General features: G+C 46.8%; 1 protein-coding gene across 1 annotated transcript; it reads right to left on the reverse strand.

Moving 5' to 3' along the window:
• Positions 1 to 2,687: 2,687 nt before the first annotated feature.
• Positions 2,688 to 20,327, reverse strand: LOC105056679 (uncharacterized). The gene is given in 6 exon segments (XM_019854408.2): positions 2,688 to 2,978; positions 3,458 to 3,653; positions 4,733 to 4,933; positions 5,060 to 5,096; positions 5,098 to 5,819; positions 20,149 to 20,327. Coding segments are annotated over 5 exon segments (1,338 nt in total). The 5' UTR covers positions 5,817 to 5,819; positions 20,149 to 20,327; the 3' UTR covers positions 2,688 to 2,793.
• Between the last annotated feature and the right edge of the window lie 886 nt (positions 20,328 to 21,213).

A 21,213-nucleotide genomic window follows, 5' to 3' on the forward strand; every position in this document is an offset into this window, starting at 1 on the left:
CCTTAATGTATTACAAGATTGGTTGGTGGAGGTTAGATTCTAAATCAGAAAAAAAATGAGTGACCTTCATTTCAATTATTGGATTGAAGAAAATTTGATTTTTATTTTAATTTTAAAAAAAAATTAAAATATCTTAATCTTTTAAAACTCAATCTTTACTCCCTCTTGTATTCAAATTCTATTCTGATTTTGACAATGAACTAGACACAACAAGAAATATAACTATTTTAATTCTAATTTCAATACCGGTTCCGGTGATGAACCAAATATATGCTTATTTCCTTCAACATTCCAGCTCGGCTACCAAATTTCCGCTCTATTTCCACTACCCACTTTCTTAAATATATGAAAAAGTTTGAGGGTTATTTTGTTTTCGTGATAAAAATCAAATCCTTGCAAAATTCAAATGCACTCTCTCATTCTTCTTATCCATCCCTTATTTATTCCAGCAATCAAATGCCACAAAATTCCCATGTCTCCCAGAATAAACCGCTCCTTTCTACAGTACCCGGGTAACTTTTTCTTATTTCCTCCGATTTTATTCCGTAACCAAGCTGGCGGAAAGGAATGATTGCTTCGGCCACATTTTCCCAACAGACTGAAAGGAACAGAAATGCTTAGTGCACCGCGGGCACTTGGCCCACAAACACGATCGGAAGAGAAAAAAAAAAACAAATTCAGATGCCGTGCTTTAGTCCTACACGTAAGCCAATCACTATATATGGTATACATATACAGAATGAAAAAAAAAAAATTTAGATGCTTGGCTTCGTGCACGAGTCAATCATCGCAGACGGTGCGTACCGCCCGTGATGCGCAAAACATTTCTGCTGAAAGAAATGATTGATACGGCCACCTTTTCTCAACAGGCCCATACAGGAACCTCTAGTTGTGGCCTGGTCTCTTAGAATAGTTTTACGTGGAACACATACCAAACACAAAAATATCTTCCCAAGGTGCTAACCAACCCAGTTAGTGAAGTTTCTCCTGTTGATGCAGGAGATCTAGCTCGATAGGGGTCTTACCGTACTGTTCGGCCACGTTTCTATGTCATCATCCATCATTTATTTTATTCTCATGTCACTGTTTTGCAAGGATGGAATGGAGAGAAGATAGATGTGCTGATGACTCTTATTTGATTGCATCATGTCCATAAGATAGAACTTTCTTTCCAGGATAAGATCACTTGGTATAGCTCTACCGACATCAATAATATATCATGGATGTTACAGCTGCACGAACAATTTATATAGTGAATAAGTACGAGTTTCCTTTGTGTAGATAGTTGCACGCCTTTTTTTAACTCAAGTGAACAATATTCTTCAATTGCACCTTTAAAACACCTTTAAAAAGAAGGAATGTTTTACAATACTTTACTCTTCTTCTTATTGTGTGTGCAAAGGTTCGGCTATTTCCTTAAATTTTTAGGGATATGAAAATCACCTTTTGAATGATCTGCTCCAAAATTACGACAGAAAAGAAGTGGCTTGTGGAGATTGATTGGGTTTTCCAATCCTCAATTTCTAAGACTAAGGTCGATCACCCAGGAAAAGATATCGTATCCCCAAAAACGTGGATTAGTTACAGCAGTACTGAACAATGGTTCTTCTTGTTTTAGTTATGAAAGGAAGACATTCAACAGGCTCATAATGCAAAGATAAATTAAAGGATGCAAAGAATAAGACATCATATGTCAGTGGTCTTCCCCATTTTAAGATCTCAATAATATTACTTCTCCAACAAATTGCCAAAACACATTAACGTGATCAGAACTGGCATATCTCAGTTGATTCGAGCAGCATACCTTTCGAGGTGTACATTCCATTCATAGATAAAATAGCCCAGCGATATCATAGTCCAACAAGCAAGCACGCCACTAGATCAAATAATCCAACAGCAGTTGATGATCGATACATGTCAGCATTACACCTTTAGGACATCTGGTTCGAAGCGCCAAACCAGTTATTCAGGGACTTCCATAATTGAGAAGTCATCACCTTCACATAACAAGGGCACGCGAAGATAGACGAGAAATAGAGCTACAAACTTTTTCAAATCTACAATTCAGTATTGCATGTCTTAGCATCCAAATAGCCCCTTCCACCTGAATTTTCAGTCATTAGTAATAATAGAACAAGTGGACTGCAGAAATGAACCTCGAGACATGTCCTTCCCAAATGAGGAAAAGACACGATCCTTTTCTTTCATTCTTAAAATACAGAAAATTATATTAAGACAAAAGTTTGAGACTGATCCGGGCAATTCTCCATGATATGCTCCTGTGACAAATTTTTCAATACAATTTCAAGTGACCATAAGCTTTAAGCACACATACCAAACCAATGGTTGCTACCACATACATATACATATACATACATACATACATACATATATGTATGTATACATATACACACACATACTGGATCCTTTTCTTTCATTGCTAAAATGAGGAAAATTATATTTGGGCAAAAGTTTGAGACTATCCAAGCAATTCTACATGATATGCAACTGTGACATTTTTTTAATACAATTTCAAGTGATCATAATCTTTAAGCACATAGCAACCCAAACTAATGGCCGCCATCATATCTTCTGCTACTATATATGTGTTTTTTCTGGAAGACAAGCATGAGGAGTGACTGTACATTTATGGTATCAGAATGCTTTAGAGTTCATACCATGCAATGTACCGAGTAAACTGAACTCAGCAACCATAACAATATTAAATGTGCGGGGGGAATTCAGTTTGTATTCAAGGAAAGAAGAGATGAACAACAGAACCCTTGCAAAAAGCTAGTAGCTCAGTTTTGAGTATAGGTCATCCAAAGCAGAGTACAAAGGCCCAGCAGCTCTTGGTCTCTCTACCGTCCCCAACAAAATGTCGGTAGTGGTGAGATAAGGATCACCGTAGAAGCGCAAATTAGTATCCATCCTCGTTGCAACAACATTTCCTCCCAGTGAGACCCCAACAAAAGCACCTGTTTCTCAGACAAAAAAAATCAAATTTCTGTTAACAATAATTAAAGGCACTACCAGTCTCTCTAGCTGCATAGATGTTATCATACTTGCAAACATGGGCATTCATCAAGTGGTGCAGCTATATGAGGTTATAATACCTTTTTAATTGTAAAGCTTAAGGTTTCCATCATAAACAGTTAATTAAATGGCTTGAAGGAAGAAGGGAAGTGGAGAGATAACAAAGCAAGAAAGAAAAAGAAGTAGAAGTTATAGAAAAAAGGTCACATTTCTTAAAATGCATGTGCATCCTTGAACACCTTCCTAGTCTTAGTTTGCAATTACTGATATAATGGGAAGACTTTCATAGCCTAATAAATGCTCCCAACAATCTTGCAGCAAATGCACCGGTAGGATGTTTGGAAAACTTTCAGAATGGAAGACCCTGAATTATGTTAGTTGAACTTTAGCATGATACATGCTTGCTTTGGGAGATTATTACCTTTGCTGCAACTATAAGTATAACACAAGCCAGACCCTCTATCTCCGGCTCGGAGATCTGCTTCAACCACCGTGCCAACTGGTCCTGCTGCAGCACTCAAACCTGCCCCAAGAGAAAAGTGCATGCGGCTAGTGAATGCCTTGACAGCTTTACTGCCATGAAGCACGATGATGAAGTCCATGAGCTCACCCCCAATCTGTGCAATAGAAGTGAAGATATCAGATAACAGGCTTGGTCTGTTATTTTAAAGTCATGACAGCACAGTTCTAGGATGAGTTCCGAGCACAGAAAACCAAACAAGACCTTGGCTCGTTATCAAAGTTAAATAGTTATCAAATTTTGTTAGACGCTCACATCAATTTTCACCATTCATATTTTCAAACCACTAATCCAAAACATTCTTTTGCATCCCTCACCCACCAATCAAATCAGACAGATAGAGTTTGATGCAATCCAACACAGTGGCTAGGATAACTTTTTGAACACAAAGTTTTATCTAGTTTCAAGAACTTGGTTAGCAAAAAAAGAGTCCATGCGTCAAATTAACAGATGTGCTTTGCTTCTCCAGAGTTTACCATTATATATATTATGCATGTATGTATGTATGTATGCATGCATGCATGAGTCCATGCGTCAAATTAACAGATGTGTTTGCTTCTCTAGAGTTTACCATTATATATATTATGCATGTATGTATGTATGTATGCATGCATGCATGCAGGTATGTATGTGTGTGTGCATTAGTATGTATGTGTTTTATATGTGTATGTATGCATGCATGTATGTGTGTATGTATGCATGTACGCATGTGTTTATGTATGTATGTAAAGAAAAATGTCATGCAACACAAAGATCTGTGGACTTAAGAAATGGATGGAAAGGCCAGAACCCAGGAACACGACAATTCAGCTGTAGCATCCTTGCACATGCAAAATTGTTGTCTGAGCCATTAAGTGCACAAATGTACAGAACAAGTTATGAGATTGTTAGACATCTATCGCCAAAGCAATGCTAACTTAAAATTTATAAGGCTCTTCCTTTCTTCTATAAAGTTCTGTATGGTATAGCTCATAACACATCTCCTTAACTAATCATCCTTTGCCACTATTGTTTCCACAAGTTTTCACTGACTCAACCATGTTGATTTCAGACCTCAACAGACAGTTATTGCCTATGCATGTAAATTTGTTTAAAAAGTAATGCATAAAATCATAAGTACAAAAGTGAAGGGTAAAAAAAAATAGTAGCATGAACTTATCTTGCTGCATGCCTTACCTGTGCTCCCCATCCTAACCCAAAAGATAAAATGGCAGATGGTGCAGACCATGACCCATCTGACCTTCGAGAAACTACCAGACCTGTACCAACTTTGTAAGTAAGAAATACACCAGCTTTAGCAACCGTTACTATGGCAAGCCCTTTTGCTCCTTTGAGAACAGCCAAGGGGATAGATTTCTCAGGATTCAATCTAGAAACCTGCATAAATCAAAAGTGGAAATATAATTATAATGACTCCAGATTTAAATGTAGACGAAGTCCTATATACTTTACACAAAAAAGCTATTGATAATAAGGGGGAAAGGTAAATGCAGAAGGTTGCACCTGGCAATAGCTCTTCAGAGTATTTGATGCCTTGTATGGCATTGCTAATTAAGTTAATCAAAATACCCTGCAGTGGATCCAGTCTATCATAGAAAGCATCACATACTCTCTAAGGATTGTGCTCTCTGAACTTAAAAGGCAATAAACATCTCCCCTTTGTACAGTTTCTACAGAAGATACCTCCACAAAATCGACAGTGATGCCTTCCACAAGTAATGGCTGTGAAAGGAGAAGTGCATTTCATGCAGACAGCAGTATAACTATCTGGCAGCCATTCAGGAGGTTCTGCTTCCAATACTTCTCTATATGCATCATAATTGATAGCTTCCATCTCAAGAAGAGGTGGAGCACTTGGTATGCAAACTGATGGATGCAAAAAACTATCTCCATTCTTTTCAGAACTTAGAAATGATATATCTAAGCTTGAATTTTGTTGCGATCGACTATCGCCTTGTATTCTGTTCTGATCAGTTAGAATTGGAACCATGCCATTCAGTACAGTTTTCAAGTTCACTTTACAATTAGCTTTGGGTGGAGCAAATATACATGGATCCTCGCCCGAATCATGCCCCTCAAGAAAGTCGGATTCAAGTGATGGATGATACAAGTGATCCTGTCTTAAGAATCTTGTCCCTGCTGAACAAGTACCTTTCTGAGAGCCACCCAAAATATCAGATTTAAAGTCTCCATCATAATGTCTTTCTTTATCGAGCTTGGAAAGAGAAGAGCATGAAATGATTCCTTCAGATTTTGTCATGACCTTCATTCAACATGCAATGATCATCAATAAATAGAGCTTTTCCTGCAGTTATTGTATATTTAATTTCATATATGTGAACATCTGACAAATCATCAGGAAACTATCATTCTTTGGCTGTTTCCATTGAGACACCAATATAAATAGACAGCTAGATAGAATTTGACTCGAGGTTTTAAGTTTTGGAGGAGACACCAATTTTGTCCAAGGCTGAAATGAATCAGTTTCTGCTGAAACTGAACCAAAACTGGCCTCTAGCTTTGAATTTCCATTAATTTTAGTAGATTTAGTCAGTTTTGGTCCAGCTTCAGTGAGTTTTGGCTAGTTCTGACCAAAACTGACCTAATATCAAACAGAGATGCCTTTTTAATATATATATATATATATACATATATATATATATATATATATATATATATATATATATATATAGAGAGAGAGAGAGAGAGAGAGAGAGAGAGAGACATTTAAATCATGTCAGGACCACTTCTTTATCTATTCAAGTACATAGGCCACATAACATCAAATTTCAATGGCTTTTCCTTCTTTTTCTTCAATTAACAGAGGGTATGATAATAAATGCAGCCATCAATAAGCCAATTTGTCTGAAAATTCCCTTATTATGCTACTTTGCAAGGACTAATATGAACAAGCAAATACAACTTATTGCATAGGAATAGCTTCATTTTTATATAAAGTAACTATAATTTTCTATAACGACATAAATTTGATTAAATAACCACTTGACCTCAACATAATTAGAAGTAAAAGCCCAGTTCAATGTATCTACGAGTTAACAAAAAAAAATCCACAATACAGAATATGAGTAGGCCCAGTCTAACTAATATACAATATTAACTTCAGCCTAAGATTATCAAATTTAAATATATAAAGAATCAATACGATACAATATTCTTAATTGTTGTGTAAGAACTTTTCTTGGCTTCTTTTATTTTTTGGATTCTTTTGACCGAAACTCTGAAACTTGAAGGAAACTTATGAAATCAAAACTCCATGGGTCCAGCTAAAACCAAAACCGAAATGGAAACCAAGTTTTAAAAAACTTGGTTTAAGGCAAAGTTAAGATAGTCATAAAATAAAGCAAGGCAAAGCATTTCATTAGCATATCTATCATCTTGCTTCCCATGGTTACCTTGCAATTCTCTTCTATTTGTTGAAGGCACGATTAAAAAAAATTAACACAAAGGCACAAAGAAACATAGCACTTAACACAAAGGAAATGAAGACAATTATAAGATAAGACAGGCAAGCATTTCCATTAGCATAGTTATCTTACTTCCCGCAGTCACCTTGCAGGTCTCCTCTATTTGTAAAAGGGGCTATTAAAAAAAAAAAAAAAACACTTAATGGACTGGAAAGAAGCCAACGACAAGCATTGGGGAGCACCAAAGCTAATAATGTTCCAAATAGCTGGAAGCCTGTTGGCTGTTGAAACATCAAAAGCAATTCCTTGCAAAGCACCCCACTTACAAAGCTTCCAAACACTGAGAAACGATAGAAAAAACTTTACAATAACAATAACAACTTAATTAAATGGTTAATGATTGACAGAAATATTATAAGGACCAAAAGGATTGACTAGATGTTGACAACTATAGGTTAAAGAACAAAGCCGGAATGCTTCTACTAAATTGCAAATGTTGCCCTTGCCTCAATGTTTCTATCAGTACTCAGTAGAATCAAGCGGACGGCTGATGAACTTATTGCACTTATGGAACTGATACATTATAATTCAAGATTGTACAAGAATCATGTAAATGTTGATTAAAAAAATACAATAGATGTTTGTGATGAAGAAGACCAACATGAGATTTGTTGATGGTACAATTAAAAAACAAAAGAGATATATAGAAAATTTCTTGATCAACATAAAGGTCATGATTTATATAAATGAATGATGAACAAATATACATGTAGTCCACTGCAACTGACTGGAATTAGGTTTTTCTGGAAACAATGTGTTGAATAAGCAACCAGATGATGCTAAAAAATTTGAGTGCATTAGTTGTCTGTATAATCTGTTCAATGCCAAAGCATCTCACATTTCTTTCTCAGGATGCTCTTAGTTACTTCCCTAACAGGGCTAATGATCCACATAAATATATAGCATATTCCAGCAACACGATTAACAATGAAGCGTTTTGGTATCCATGGACCGTTTCAATAATCTGCACATCTTGTGTGAACAAAAAGGAACCATCAACAAGCATCAACTCAACAAATCATGCCATAACTGACACCAAATAAATAAAATATGCTGAAACCTATCCGTTTCTAACATTGTTTCCACTTGTCAATACACGGGATCACCAAAAGTCATAACTTCAAGTCTCTCACGATGTTTATAACATAAATGCCAATATGCCCAAACCCAACCTAGACCAACACAAACTTCAAAAACCCAAAAAGTCACATGATTGTACTACAAATGTGCATACAAAATGCATTAGGATTATGTGTAGCAAGCTAGACCAGGTACTATGGAGCATTCTAGCTCACTAACATAAGCATGAACTTTGGGATAAACATTTAAAATTTTGTATCTCTCACTAAGTTCCACAGGCACGAACCCATAAACATAGTCTTCTCATGGCATGGCGCTGAAAAAAAAAAATAATGCTAGCATTTCTCTCTACATCATGTACTAGTCCCCAAAATTTTCCAAGCGTCTTGGTGTGTCCAAAAATCCAATATCTAAGATGTGTTGGTAACACTGATCCCATACTTTTGTGCCCTTGTAACAGGATGACACATGTAAGTCCACTAGCGTGGGTCGCCAACAAGAATTACTCCTTCAGGTCTTCTTCAGATTTCCAGATCGCATCAACTACTCAGGCCATAATAATAATACGTATGTGAAAAATATAGATCGGACCATTTTAGAAATCATATTTTCGTAGAGCTAAAAAAGCCATAAAAAATATAAGATCACATCAATATGACCTAATCTCCAACTACTGAATAAACAAAATGAAGAATAGGGAAAGAAAAAAAAAAAAAAGAAGGCAAGAAAATTATGATTGAAACACGTACTTTATTCAGGAGACGGACAATTAATCACCAATATCTATTCCCATCTAGTTAATACCATCATAAGATTCTCTCTTCTTAGTAGGGATCATAAGTTTCTTTTTTTTCCAACAAAAACATTTTTCCTTCTTCTTTAGTTCCGATTGTTACTCATGTGTCTATTAATCCAAAAAAAAAAAATCATAAGGGTAATGAATTTTCAAAATTACGATCATCTCCACCTCCAATAATGATAATAGACTAAGCGAAAGTGAGAGAATCGCATCACTCGAGAAACCTAATCACAAGCACCGAATAGAATTTGTTACGGCCAATCCCCTCGTCGTCTGATCGCCGGAAACGAGCGCCTACAAAAGAAAGTCCGCACTGACCGGAGACGGCTCCGGCGGAGACCCTCCGACGGTCAAATCAGAGAGGAGACTAGGCAACAGTGAGAAGAAAGCAAGGAGCTCAACGAGAGAGGAAAAGAGAGAGAGAGAGAGGGAGCAAGACTGTCAGTTTTCAAGGGCCCCTAGCACTGTTGCCTTCCCCGATATATATAGTGGAGCGTGGTATGGCGCCGTCATTAATGACGCGGACAATTGAAGAATTGTCAACTCACTGTAGACTGTCAAAGTCGCCGTGAAGGTGTCAAATCACCGTGGGGCCGTCAAATCATTAGGGTTGACAATGCCATAGACGGGACAATGCCCCTAGGCGGCAGTGCCGCATGCTGTTGTCAGGACTGACAGTCTCTGGCAGTAGTACGACGATTGGAGGAGTCGACCGACCTTAGGTCGGTGGCCAGCTGAGGGGCGTCGGGTGGAGATTCGGACCCCTCCGACAGTCAGTCGGGCACGTCGCGGGAGTCGGGCATCGGACCCCCTGGTGCAGTCGATCGGGAGGGCGGAAAAGGTCCGCCCGACCGACATATCCTCGGTCGGTAGAGAGCCGTCGATCGGTCAGTAACGGCACCCGACGATCGATCGGTCGATCGGTCAGTCGGTCGGGTATGCCCGATTATAAGTCGGCATGAGCAGGGTCGGCCGGTATTCCCCAACAGTTGCCCCCCTCCACTCCTGAGTCGGACGGTGCGCTGGCTGATGTCTTCGTTTGGATAGTAGCGTCGGGCGAAAAGGAGTGGATCCTCTGTGTATCAAGTTCCAACCGTACCATGGGTTGATATGATGTCAGGCATCTCATGAATGCCGGGCGATTCGCTGGCATCAGATGTCCAGTCGGTGTGAGACGTCATGTCGGTGTCGGACGTCCTGTCCCATCGGCGTCAGACGTCCTGTCGGTGCCAGGTGTCATGTCGGTGTCGGACGTCCTGTAGGTGTCAGACGTCTCGTCCCATCGGGAAGAAAAACCGCCGTTCCTGCCGTCCCTTCGGGGATACGAAACGTCACGGTCTCTGTGCCACGTGGCACGTGGCCATTGGGACGGATCCGTTGGAGCGGATTGAGGTGACGTGGTCGACGGACGGACCGGATGATGCCACATGGCAAGATCTGGGGACTTCTCGTTGGTCGTGCCTTCATCTCGACCGTCGGGGGGTACTATATATACAGGATCGTCGATATTCAGTTTTTACCCCCCGTTACTTTGCTGTCGAGACTCTGCCCGCGTAATCCCTCATTCCAGGTACTCTTCTCCACTTCCTTTCTTCTTGGGAGCTCCCTCTTCCCTTTCTGGGGGCCATCATCATCTTCACCGTCTCCTCCTCCCTGCCTTCTTCTTCATTTCCTTGTCTTTTGTTCCAGTCCATGGCTAGAACATCTCCACGAGGCAGTCGGTCGGGAGAGCCGACTGACGACCCTCGGTCGACCCCGGAGGTGGAGGTTTCTTCACTTTCAGGGTCGAACGTCGAACGTCGATCGGCTCCGGAAGCAATATTGCATCCCGGAGCAGTTTCGGCTATTCGCCCCTGGGGCCAACGGTCGGGTTAACAGTCCGCCTGAGGGCCAGGTGGCCTTCTACGTGGAGGACCTCCGGACCGGCCTTCATTTTCCGGCCTCGGAGTTTGTCTGAAACATTCTCGACTATTACGGGCTGTGCCCCTTCCGAGCTTTCTTCATCCTCTGACCCCACCCTAAAGCCCGAGGGTGGTGGTACTTCAATCCTCGGAAGGGACTTTCTTTCATCACTGATCTTCCATCGTCCATTCATGGATGGAAGAACCAGTTCTTCTTCGCATCCTCTTCTGCTCCCTGGGGGTTCCCTGCCCGTTAGGGGAATCCTCGAACCGAACCGAACGAGAATAGTCGGGTGGAAGCCGAGGATCGGGAAGACTTCCACCGACTAAAGGACATCTCGATGCCGAAGCAGAGGGAGCTCGTCACCGAGCAGGCCCTGTACGACGCCGGCCTCAGCCCGGTCCCTCGCTTAGGTTGGTTTTTCATTTTTCTTCCCCCTTTTCTTCTTTTTGTTTTTTCTTTTTGGTGCTGACCGTCTGTCGTTGTTTGCAGATATGCCACCGAGATCAAGACTGACGGCAGCCGACGTACGTCAGTACGCCGTTCGAAAGAGGCTGGCGCAAGGGGCCGGGCCGTCGCAGCCTCCCAAGAGGCCCCACGTAGCTCCGCCGAGCGAACCGACTGGGTCGGGGGTGGAGCCCGTCATCGCACTGTCGGCACCGACAGTGCTCGTCGAAGTCCCGTCCGAGGGATCGTCGAGCGAGGGTGCCGCCTCGCCCGAAAGAAAGGCGGCCGATGAGTCGATCGATGGCGCACCGGCTGCTCAGCCGGCGGAGAAAAATCGGGAGGAGGCGCACGAGCCCGAGCGACCTGCGCCCACTGCTGCCACGCCGTTGGTCGAGACTCGGTCGGGCTCGAGCTTGCCGTCCATCTCCGACGTCAGGGCCTGGGCGTCCGACCGAGGGAAGGCCCCCATGGCGTCGGGCGACGAAGGACGATCGGTCGGGGGTGGAGGACCGACCGACTTCCAACTCTTCGAAGGTGCAACGGGCCTGGCCAAGTCGGGGGTGGAGGACCGACCGACTTCCAACTCTTCGAAGGTGCAACGGGCCTGGCCAACCATGACTTGGCCAGGAGGCTGTGCCAGGCGCTCCTTTTTCCCGCCGACATCGAGGCGATGAAGAACCAGCGTGTCTCCGACATGCTGTCTTCGTTCTATCTGACGATGATCCGGGTAAGTTCCTCTCCCCTTCATTTTCAACGTAGTTTCTGTAAGCTCGATCTCCTGACGGTCGGTTTTGTTTTGTGCAGCTAGTTTACAACATATCCGAGCTAGAGGCCGGATACCGAAAGTTCGGCGACATGCACGCGGCTTGGAGAGACAAGGTCGCGGCCGTTGAAGCCGACAAGGTCATCCTGGTCGACCAGCTGCAACAGTCGGTCGAACGGGAGGGCCGACTTGAGGGGGAGGTCTCCCGACTTACGGAGGAGGTCTCCCGACTCAAGGGAGCCTTGGCGACGTCGGAGTCGGAGCTGCAATCTACCCGGGACGACGTGAAGAAGAAGTCCCAGACCGTCCGTCGGCTTCGGCATGAGCGGGACAGCTTCGCCAAGGAGCTGGAGGTCGACCGCGAGCAGCTCCGAGTAAATCTCAGAAATCTCGCTAAGGCTGAGGAAGGCCTATCCGTCGCCCAGGCCGACACAGACATCACGAGGGCAGAAGCGGAGTCGGCGAAGGAGGCCATGGGTCGGGCTATCGAAGACTTCCATGACTCGGAAGAGTACCGAGAAGAGCTTCTGGAGAGCGGCTTCCTTTCGTATCGGATCGGGTACGAGGATGCTCGGAAAGTCGTTCGAAGCCTATACCCGGAGCTTGATCTCAGCAGCATTGTTCTGCCAGAGTCGGAGGCCCCAGCTGAGGAGGAGACGGCCGACCCAACATCGGGAGGCCTCACCACCAGGGCGGAAGCCGAAGAAGACGCAGAGCGAGCTACCGAAGATCAGGCGGCCCCGACTGCTGAAGCCAGAGCGAGTTCGCCGACCGTCCCCCGTCATTATCCAGTGGAGGAGGCCGACTCTGAGGACTAGTCGATTTTTTGTTTTTGTTTTTTCTTTTGCTCCGGCTTGTATTCGGGCTTTGTCCCAACTTTGTAAGCTTATTTTGATTTTTAATGAAATTAAAGTCAAAGTTTTTTGGACTTGAACTTTTTCCTTCTGCGTGTCTTTCTATTTTTCATGTGTGGTGGAATGCATTTGAACACGTAAGTCGCTAACCCATAAGGATCAGTTAGGACGTCCGGTAGTTCTTGCCGCCGCGAAGGTAGAACAAGTTCCGACCTTGGATCGGCCTTGTCGATGGTTGAGGACCTAAGTCGGGCATCCTTCGCCTGGCTGAGAGTCGGGCATCCTTCGCCCGATCGTGAGTCGAGCGTACTCGTCGAGCCGAAAGCCGACCGACCGTCGGATGGGACTCGACAGTCGAGTTTCTTCCGACGCATTTAGTCGAGGAAGCAACGATAAGTCGGATCTCGATATCCTTATGTCGGGTACTCACGCTGTGCCGCGGGATAGACGGTGGTAAGTCGAATATCTTTCGGCCGACCGTAGCTCGGTCAGTAAGTCATGAATGCGACTTTGGTCGCGTCGTGTGATAGACAGTGGCAAGCCGAATATCCTTCGACCGGCCGTAGCTCGGTCGGTAAGTCGCGACGGCGGTCGCGCAGGCGTTTTGCCTCTCTTTGGTCGGTGCTCAGTCGGTAAGTCAGCCGATCGTTTGGCCCGAAACTTTGACCGTAGAAGGAGTGTCAACTCCCGTTATCATGGACGGTTCGACCCTTGTAAGCGTCCGATATATCATCGGCGTTGGGGCCGTCGGTCCCATGTGGACGTTAAGTCCGAGTCTGGATGTCGGGACTCGTCCTTCTTGGCGAGCGCCGATCGTCAGTCGAAGAGTTAAAACTCTGAAATTTGAAACTGAATTTGTATTCTGAATGAACAAGTACAAAGTTCATTGGTGATACAACTTCAGGTTGTCGACGTTCCAGATCCGGGGAATGGGTTTCCCTTCCAGAGTCTCCAGTCGGTAAGCCCTTGGCCCATAGGTGTCTGCTACCATGTAGGGCCCTTCCCAGTTCGGAGCTAGCTTTCCTTGGTCCAAAGGCTTCGAGACCTCTGCCTTTCTCAGGACTAGGTCCCCCGGCCTGAAAAGCTTTGGCTTGACTTTGGCGTTGTAGTATCGAGCTACTTTCTGTCGATATGAAGCCATGCAAAGTTGAGCCTCGTTCCGTAGTTCAGGGAGGAGGTCTAGGTCGGCTCTCTGGCAATCAGAGTTGTTCGGCTCTTGATACTGCTCGACCCTGGTAGATGGCAGCCCAATCTCGAGTGGTATCATTGCCTCCGTCCCATAGGCCAAGCTGAAAGGCGACTCTCCAGTCGGAACGCGGGGGGTCGTTCGGTAAGTCCACAGAACGGAATTCAGCTCGTCGACCCAGAGGCCCTTGGCTTCATTCAGTTGGGTTTTAAACCCGTGTAATATGGTCCGGTTGGTCACCTCGACCTCGTCATTGGACTGTGGGTGCCCGACTGAAATCAGTCGGTGCGTGATGTGAAACCTCGCACAGAAGTCTCTGAAGTCTTGGTTGTCAAATTATCGTCCATTATCGGTGATAATGGTATGCGGCAATCCGAACCTGAAGATGATGGACTTCTGGACGAAGTCCTCCATCTTTCGTTCGATAATCTGCGCCAGGGGCTCGGCCTCCACCCACTTGGTGAAGTAGTCGATGGCGATGACTATGAACTTCCTCTGGCCCGATGCCGGAGGGAAAGGATCAAGGATGTCGACCCCCCACTGGACAAAGGGCCATGGGGCGACGATAGGAGTGATTTGGCCGGCTGGTCAGTGTTGTATGTTGGCGTACTTCTGGCACGGTTCACACTTCCGAACCAACTCAGCCGCATCCTTCCTCATGGTGGGCTAGTAGTAACCCTACCGTAGGACTTTGTAGGCTAAGGATTTGCGCCCCAAGTGACTCCCGCAGATTCCTTCGTGCACTTCCCTGAGTGCGTAATCCACGTCGGTCGGTCCCAAGCACCTGAGCAAGGGAAGGGAGAACGATCTTTTGTACAGTCGGCCATCCATGATCACATATTGGGAGGCCGACCATCGGAGCCGCCTGGCCTCTGCAGGATCTTCAGGGCTGATCCCGTCGGTCAGGTATCGAATAATCGGATCCATCCAGCTTGGTTCAGCTGTCAGTTGTAGCACCTCCTCGACCTTATCGATGCTCGGCTGCTCGAGATTCTCCACGAACGTCCGGCCCAAAGAATTGAAAGTCGAGGTCGCCAGTCTAGAGAGTGCGTTGGCCCGGGCATTCTCCGACCTGGGGATGTGGGAGATTTTAAAATACCCGAGGTGCGTCACGAGATCCTTCACTTTCTGGAGATATTTGGCCATGGCTGGATCTCACGCCTCGAATTCACCTTTGACCTGCCCCACGATCAGCTGAGAGTCGGAGAATGCCCGGAGGCTGCCGATCCCAAGTTCCCTTGCCATCCTCAAGCCGACGAGGAGCGCTTCATACTCAGCTTGGTTATTAGAGGCTTTAAAGTCGAATCGGAGGGCATACTCGATGACTACCCCATCCGAGTTGGTGAGCAGGAACCCAGCCCCACTCCCTCGAGTGTTTGAAGCTCCGTCGATGTGCAGTATCCAGGTGGAGACCGCGTCAGGCTTGGAGACCGCGTCTCATCCGGGGTCCACGTCTTCCGACCCTTTGTCGGTCGTCGGGCATTCTGCGATGAAGTTAGCCAGGACCTAGGCCTTTAAGGTAGGTCGCGGTCGGTACTGTATGTCGAACTCGCTGAGCTTCATCGCCCACTTTGCCAGTCGTCCCAATGTATCGGGTCAGCGCAATATCGCCCTCGGGGGCTGGTTGGTGAGAACCACAATGGCATGCGCTTGGAAGTATGGGCGGAGGCGCTGTGCGGAGACGGTCAGGGCGAAAATCATCTTTTCTGTCTCCGAATATCGAGCTTCAGCGTCGTGGAGTACTTTGCTGGTATAGTAGATAGGTTGATGGGTCCGGTTCTCATTTTCTCTGACGAGCACCGAACTGACCGCCTTGGGGGAGGTGGCCAAATAGAGATACAACGTCTCCCCGACCTCTGGCTTCACAAGCAACGGAGAAGAAGCCAGGTACCCCTTCAGCTCTTCGAAGGTCCGTCGGCACTCATCCGACCAAGAGAAGCCCTTCGCCTGCCTCAGCATTTTGAAGAACGGGAGGCATCTTTTGGCCGACCGAGAGATGAATCGGCTAAGAGCAATGATCTTTCCATTCAGCTGCTGGACCTCCTTCTTGGTGTTCGGATGGTGCATGTCGATGATTGCCTTGATTTTCTCGGGGTTGGCCTCGATTCCCTATTGCGAGATGAGGAATCCGAGGAACTTCCCCGAGGTTACTCCGAAGGCGCACTTAGTCGGGTTCAGCTTCATCCGATGTCGTCGTAGAGTGCGGAAGGTTTCTTCGAGGTCCCGGACATGATCCAAAATCTGTGCACTTTTCATCAGCATGTCATCGACATATACTTCCATGTTGCGCCCGATCTGGTCTTTAAAGACCCTGTTGACAAGTCGTTGGTAGGTGGCGCCGGCATTCTTCAGCCCAAAGGGCATTACTCGGTAACAGTAGAGGCCCTTGGGGGTCACGAAGGCAGTGTGCTCCGCATCCTCGGGCACCATCCGGATCTGATTGTATCCGGCGAAGGCATCCATAAAGCTGAGCAGTCGATAACCGGACGTCGCATCCACCAGCTGGTCGATCTTTGGAAGTGAAAAGCTGTCCTTCGGACAGACCCGATTCAAGTCGGTGTAGTCGATGCAGATCCTCCACTTTCCGTTGGCTTTCTTGACCATGACAACATTAACGAGCCAATCAGGATATGTGGCTTCTCTGATGAAGCCCGCCTCGAGTAGCTTGTCCACTTCTTCATCGATGGCCTTCTATCTTTCGGAGGCAAAAGACCTCTTCTTCTGCCTCACCGGCCTCATCGTCGGGTCGATGTTGAGTCGGTGCATTATTGTCTCCGGGGGGATGCCCGACATATCCGCCGCCGACCAAGCAAATATGCCGGCGTTGGCCTTCAGCAGCTCCGCCAATCGTTGTCGTTCTGGGTCGGATAGTTGAGACCCGACCCATACCTTTCGGTCGGAGCTTTCCGCTATCGGGATTGACACGAGCTGTTCGACCGGTGAGTCCCGTTCTTCCTCCTTCCGTTGGTCTAGTTTGTCGATCGTCAGGGAGCCCCTCAACTCGTCGCTTTGAGCGAAGATCTGGAAGCATCGACGAGCGAGCTGTTGGTCTCCGCGCATCTCTCCGACTCTATTTTTGGTCAGAAACCGAACCAAGAGATGGTACGTCGAGACAATCGCCTTGAGGGCGTTTAGTCTGGGTCTTCCTAGTATGGCGTTATAGGCCGAGGGCACTTGGACGACCGCAAAAGTCAAATGGACCGTGCTTTATCGCGGTTCGGTGCCGACCGTCACGGGCAGGGTAATTTCTCCTTCCGTCGCAACGGCGTCCCCGACGAAGCCTACCAAGGGCGTAGGGACCCTCTTGAGTCGGTCGGTTGATAGTCGCATCCGGGAGAAGGTCGAGTAAAACAAAACGTTCGTTGAACTTTCATTATCTACAAAAATTCTTTTTACATCATAGTTTGCTATTGTTGCCGAGACAACAACAGCGTCGTCATGGAGAGTTTGGATGCCCCGAACGTCTTCCTCCGTAAAAGTAATCACGCCGTCCGGACGCAGCTTTTTCGTCGGCTCCCCTCCTGCAGACGTCCCCGGGCCAAGTCGTTTGGAAATCATATTGATGACCCCGGCCGTTGGTTGATTAGTCATCGCTTCTTCAGTCGGCTGGGGTCGTCGATCGTTGACTGGTTGAGTCGGCAGGTTCCTTCGAAATTTATCGAGATACCCTCGACGGATGAGAGCTTCGATCTCATCCTTAAGCTGGATGCATTGCTCGATATTGTGGCCGTGGCCCTGGTGGAATCGGCAGTACTTCCGTCGGTTGAGGCCTTTTGCCTTCAGAGGCGGAGGCCGTCGCAGGTACTCTTCCCCCTCGATCTCCATCAGAATCTGCGTACGGAAAGCAGAGAGAGGAGTGTAGGAGTCATACCTGGGGCGGGTCGGCCTTGGAGTCTGCCGTCGGGGTGACTTCTGGTTTCGTCGTGGGGGCGAGACCCGACCGTCGGTCGGGGGCCTGCCAGGTTCGGCGGGGTCCCGACCCTTTCTTCGCTTCTCCTTCGGGCCCTTGAATTCGGTCAAGCGCCGGTCGGAGGCTCCTTCGTCCGCGCGCATGTACTTGTACGCGCGCTCCAATAATTCGGCATACGTCCGGAGGAGGGTCTTGTCCAGGGAGTAAGTGAACCGGGACGCCCTCAGCCCCCGTTTCATGGCCGAGATAGCCATGTCCTCGTTGAGGTCCCAGACCTCAAGCGTGGCCGCGTTGAATCGCATCACGAAGTGTCGGAGCGTCTCGTTTTCTCCCTGTTTAAGGGAGAAAAGGCTGTCCGACATTCGCGACGGCTTTCGGCTGGTGCTGAAGTGAGCCACGAAAGAGTGCTCGAGCTGTCCGAAGGAATGGATACTTTCCGATCGAAGATCGGAGTACCAGGCCCTGGCAGCCTTATGGAGCGTGGCGAGGAAGCCGATGCAAAAGAGAGCGTCGGTTGCCCCTTGAATCGTCATGAGAGCTTTGTAGCTCTCTAGGTGGTCGATTAGGTCGGTGGAGCCGTCATAGGGCTCCACGTGCGGCATCTTGAACCGACTGGGGATCGGTTCATCGAGAATGAGTCGGGAGAGGGGTTGGGCGGTCTGGAAGTTGACGTCATTCGAAGACTTCTACCCGTCCACCTGCAACTGCGTGAGCCGACGGTCGATTTCTTCGAACCTACGTTCGTAGTCGTCTGTCCGTCGGTGCTGGGAGACCCCAGGAGTGGAGTCTCCGGAAGAGTCTGAGAGAGAGGCGGACGGCGTTCGCGGTCACTTCTCCTTCCTCACTCGTTCCAGCTGGGAGGGAGAATGCTGTCGGGATCGATGGGCATCGCGTCGCGGCCGCCCCTCCTCCTCTCTGTGGGAGCACTGTGGCAGGCACTCCTGCGGAGGCGACGGAGATCAACGCGGGCGTCGGCGGCTGCTCCTGGAGGGCATCGGATGCGCCATCGGTTGCCCGACCGGTGATGGCGGCAGCTGGACCGGCTGTTGCTGAAGGCTTTTGACCGCGTCCGTCAGCACGGTCATCTGCCGCACGATCGCCGCGATTTGCACCTCCGTGGTCACCGCGGGGTGCGGAGAGCTGGGTTCCATCGCGGAGGGTGGGGGGAGAGGCCTCTTCCCGACGGGAAGAGCGCCTCGCCGATCCGGTGACCCTCGATCGCTGAGCTCTTATCTTTGTCATCTAGGGTTCCGTGGGGGTTACGATCTCCTGTGCTGTCGATGAAGCACTAACTTGTCACTATGAGCATTGCTCCCCCCTTCCTGGCGCGCCAATCTGTTGCGGCCAATCCCCTCGTCGCCTGGTCGTCGGGAACGAGCGCCTGCAAAAGAAAGTCCGCACTGACCGGAGGCGGCTCCGGCGGGGACCCTCCGACAGTCAAGTCAGAGAGGAGACTAGGCAACAGTGAGAAGAAAGCAAGGAACTCAGCGAGAGAGGGAAAGAGAGAGAGAGAGAGGGAGCAAGCCTATCAGTTTCCAAGGGCCCCTAGCACTGTTGCCTTCTCCGATATATATAGTGGAGCGTGGTATGGCACCGTCATTAATGGCGCGGACAATTGAAGAATTGTCAACTCACTGTAGACTGTCAGAGTCACCGTGAAGGTGTCAAATCGTCGTGGGGCCGTCAAATCACTAGGGTTGACAATGCCATAGGCGGGACAATGCCCCTAAACGGCAGTGCTGCATGCTGTTGTCAGGACTAACAGTCTCTGGCAGTAGTACGGTGATTGGAGGAGTCGACCGACCTTAGGTCGGTGGCCAGCTGAGGGGCGTCGGGTGGAGATTCGGACCTCTCCGACAGTCAGTCGGGCACGTCGCGGGAGTCGGACATCAGACCCCCTGGTGCTGTCGGTCGGAAGGGCGGAAAAGGTCCGCCCGACCGACATATCCTCGGTCGGTAGAGAGCCGTCGATCGGTCAGTAACGGCACCCGATGATCGATCGGTCGATCGGTCGGTCGGTCGGGTATGCCCGATTATAAGTCGGCATGAGCAGGATCGGTCGGTATTCCCCAACAGAATTGAAAAAAAAAATCATTCACGCTATAGAAATTTAGCAGGGAACAACGTAGGAAAGCGAGCAGAGGAAGGCAAGATCAATAGACTGACCAATTAGATGCCGGCGAGAAGACCGCGGCGGATCAATCTGATGTCTCCAAAAGATCGAAGAATGGGCGCAGAGGAAGAGGTTGAAGAGTTTCGTTTCTTTTCGTTTCGGTTGTTTTTCTCTCGCGGGAAAGGAGAGAACGAGGGAAGCTTCTTAGATAGAGAAAATTAGGAGAAAGACACCGAACCAAACACACCACGACAGCGTATAATTAAACTTTTAAGTTAAATAAATCACTTTATCCACCTTAATCAATTGGTGGTCAGCTAGGTCTCTTCTTCTGGAGAAAATATTCCCTACCAGAAACTATTGATCAAAAACGGTTCTACCACATCTCTATTTTAGACCATCCAATAACAAATCAGCACATCATCTATTAGTAAAAAAAATTTGATTAAAAATTTTAAATAAAAAAAATTATACTTAATTATGATTGGTCAACTAATAATTTTTACTATTTTGAATTTATTTTGTTAGATGGTGCACTGATTTATCATTCATTGAATGATCCAAGATCACAAGATAAAATTATTCTAACTAATAATTTTTTTATTGCAATGCACCATAGGGCGGTGCATGCAGCCAACAACAATTACTATTCCTATACATCCTATTTATCAAATATATATCTTGATGCATCATCGTAGGAATCAACGGCCTTGATTGATAGTTTGTATGGCCATGCTGCTGCATGTAGTGTCAGAAATAATTTCTTCTTCTGGTTGGGTCCCATTGGATAAAGATCCTCTCAAGCTTAGGGATCAGACTTAACAGTCTTGTTTGCAATCATGTCCGTCCACGTACTGCACAATGGTCGTTATGCATCATGCCCCATGTATTCAAAGGTGGCATCACTTGTATAGCATGGGCAGATATATCATGTTTGTTACATGATATACGGATGGCTATGATGGCAAAACTATCCTTCGAGAGGATCCAAACTCGAATGCGGGTTCATTGTTGTTTCATTGTAATTCTTGAATCAAGTATGTTATGGTCCACCAAGGTGAATACTAGTTCTGCAAGTAACAAACGATATGAAGCGCCGGTAATTACATAGAAAAAGT

The sequence above is a fragment of the Elaeis guineensis genome, chromosome 13 (assembly GCF_000442705.2).
Source record: "Elaeis guineensis isolate ETL-2024a chromosome 13, EG11, whole genome shotgun sequence".
NCBI classification, from domain to species: Eukaryota; Viridiplantae; Streptophyta; class Magnoliopsida; order Arecales; family Arecaceae; genus Elaeis; species Elaeis guineensis.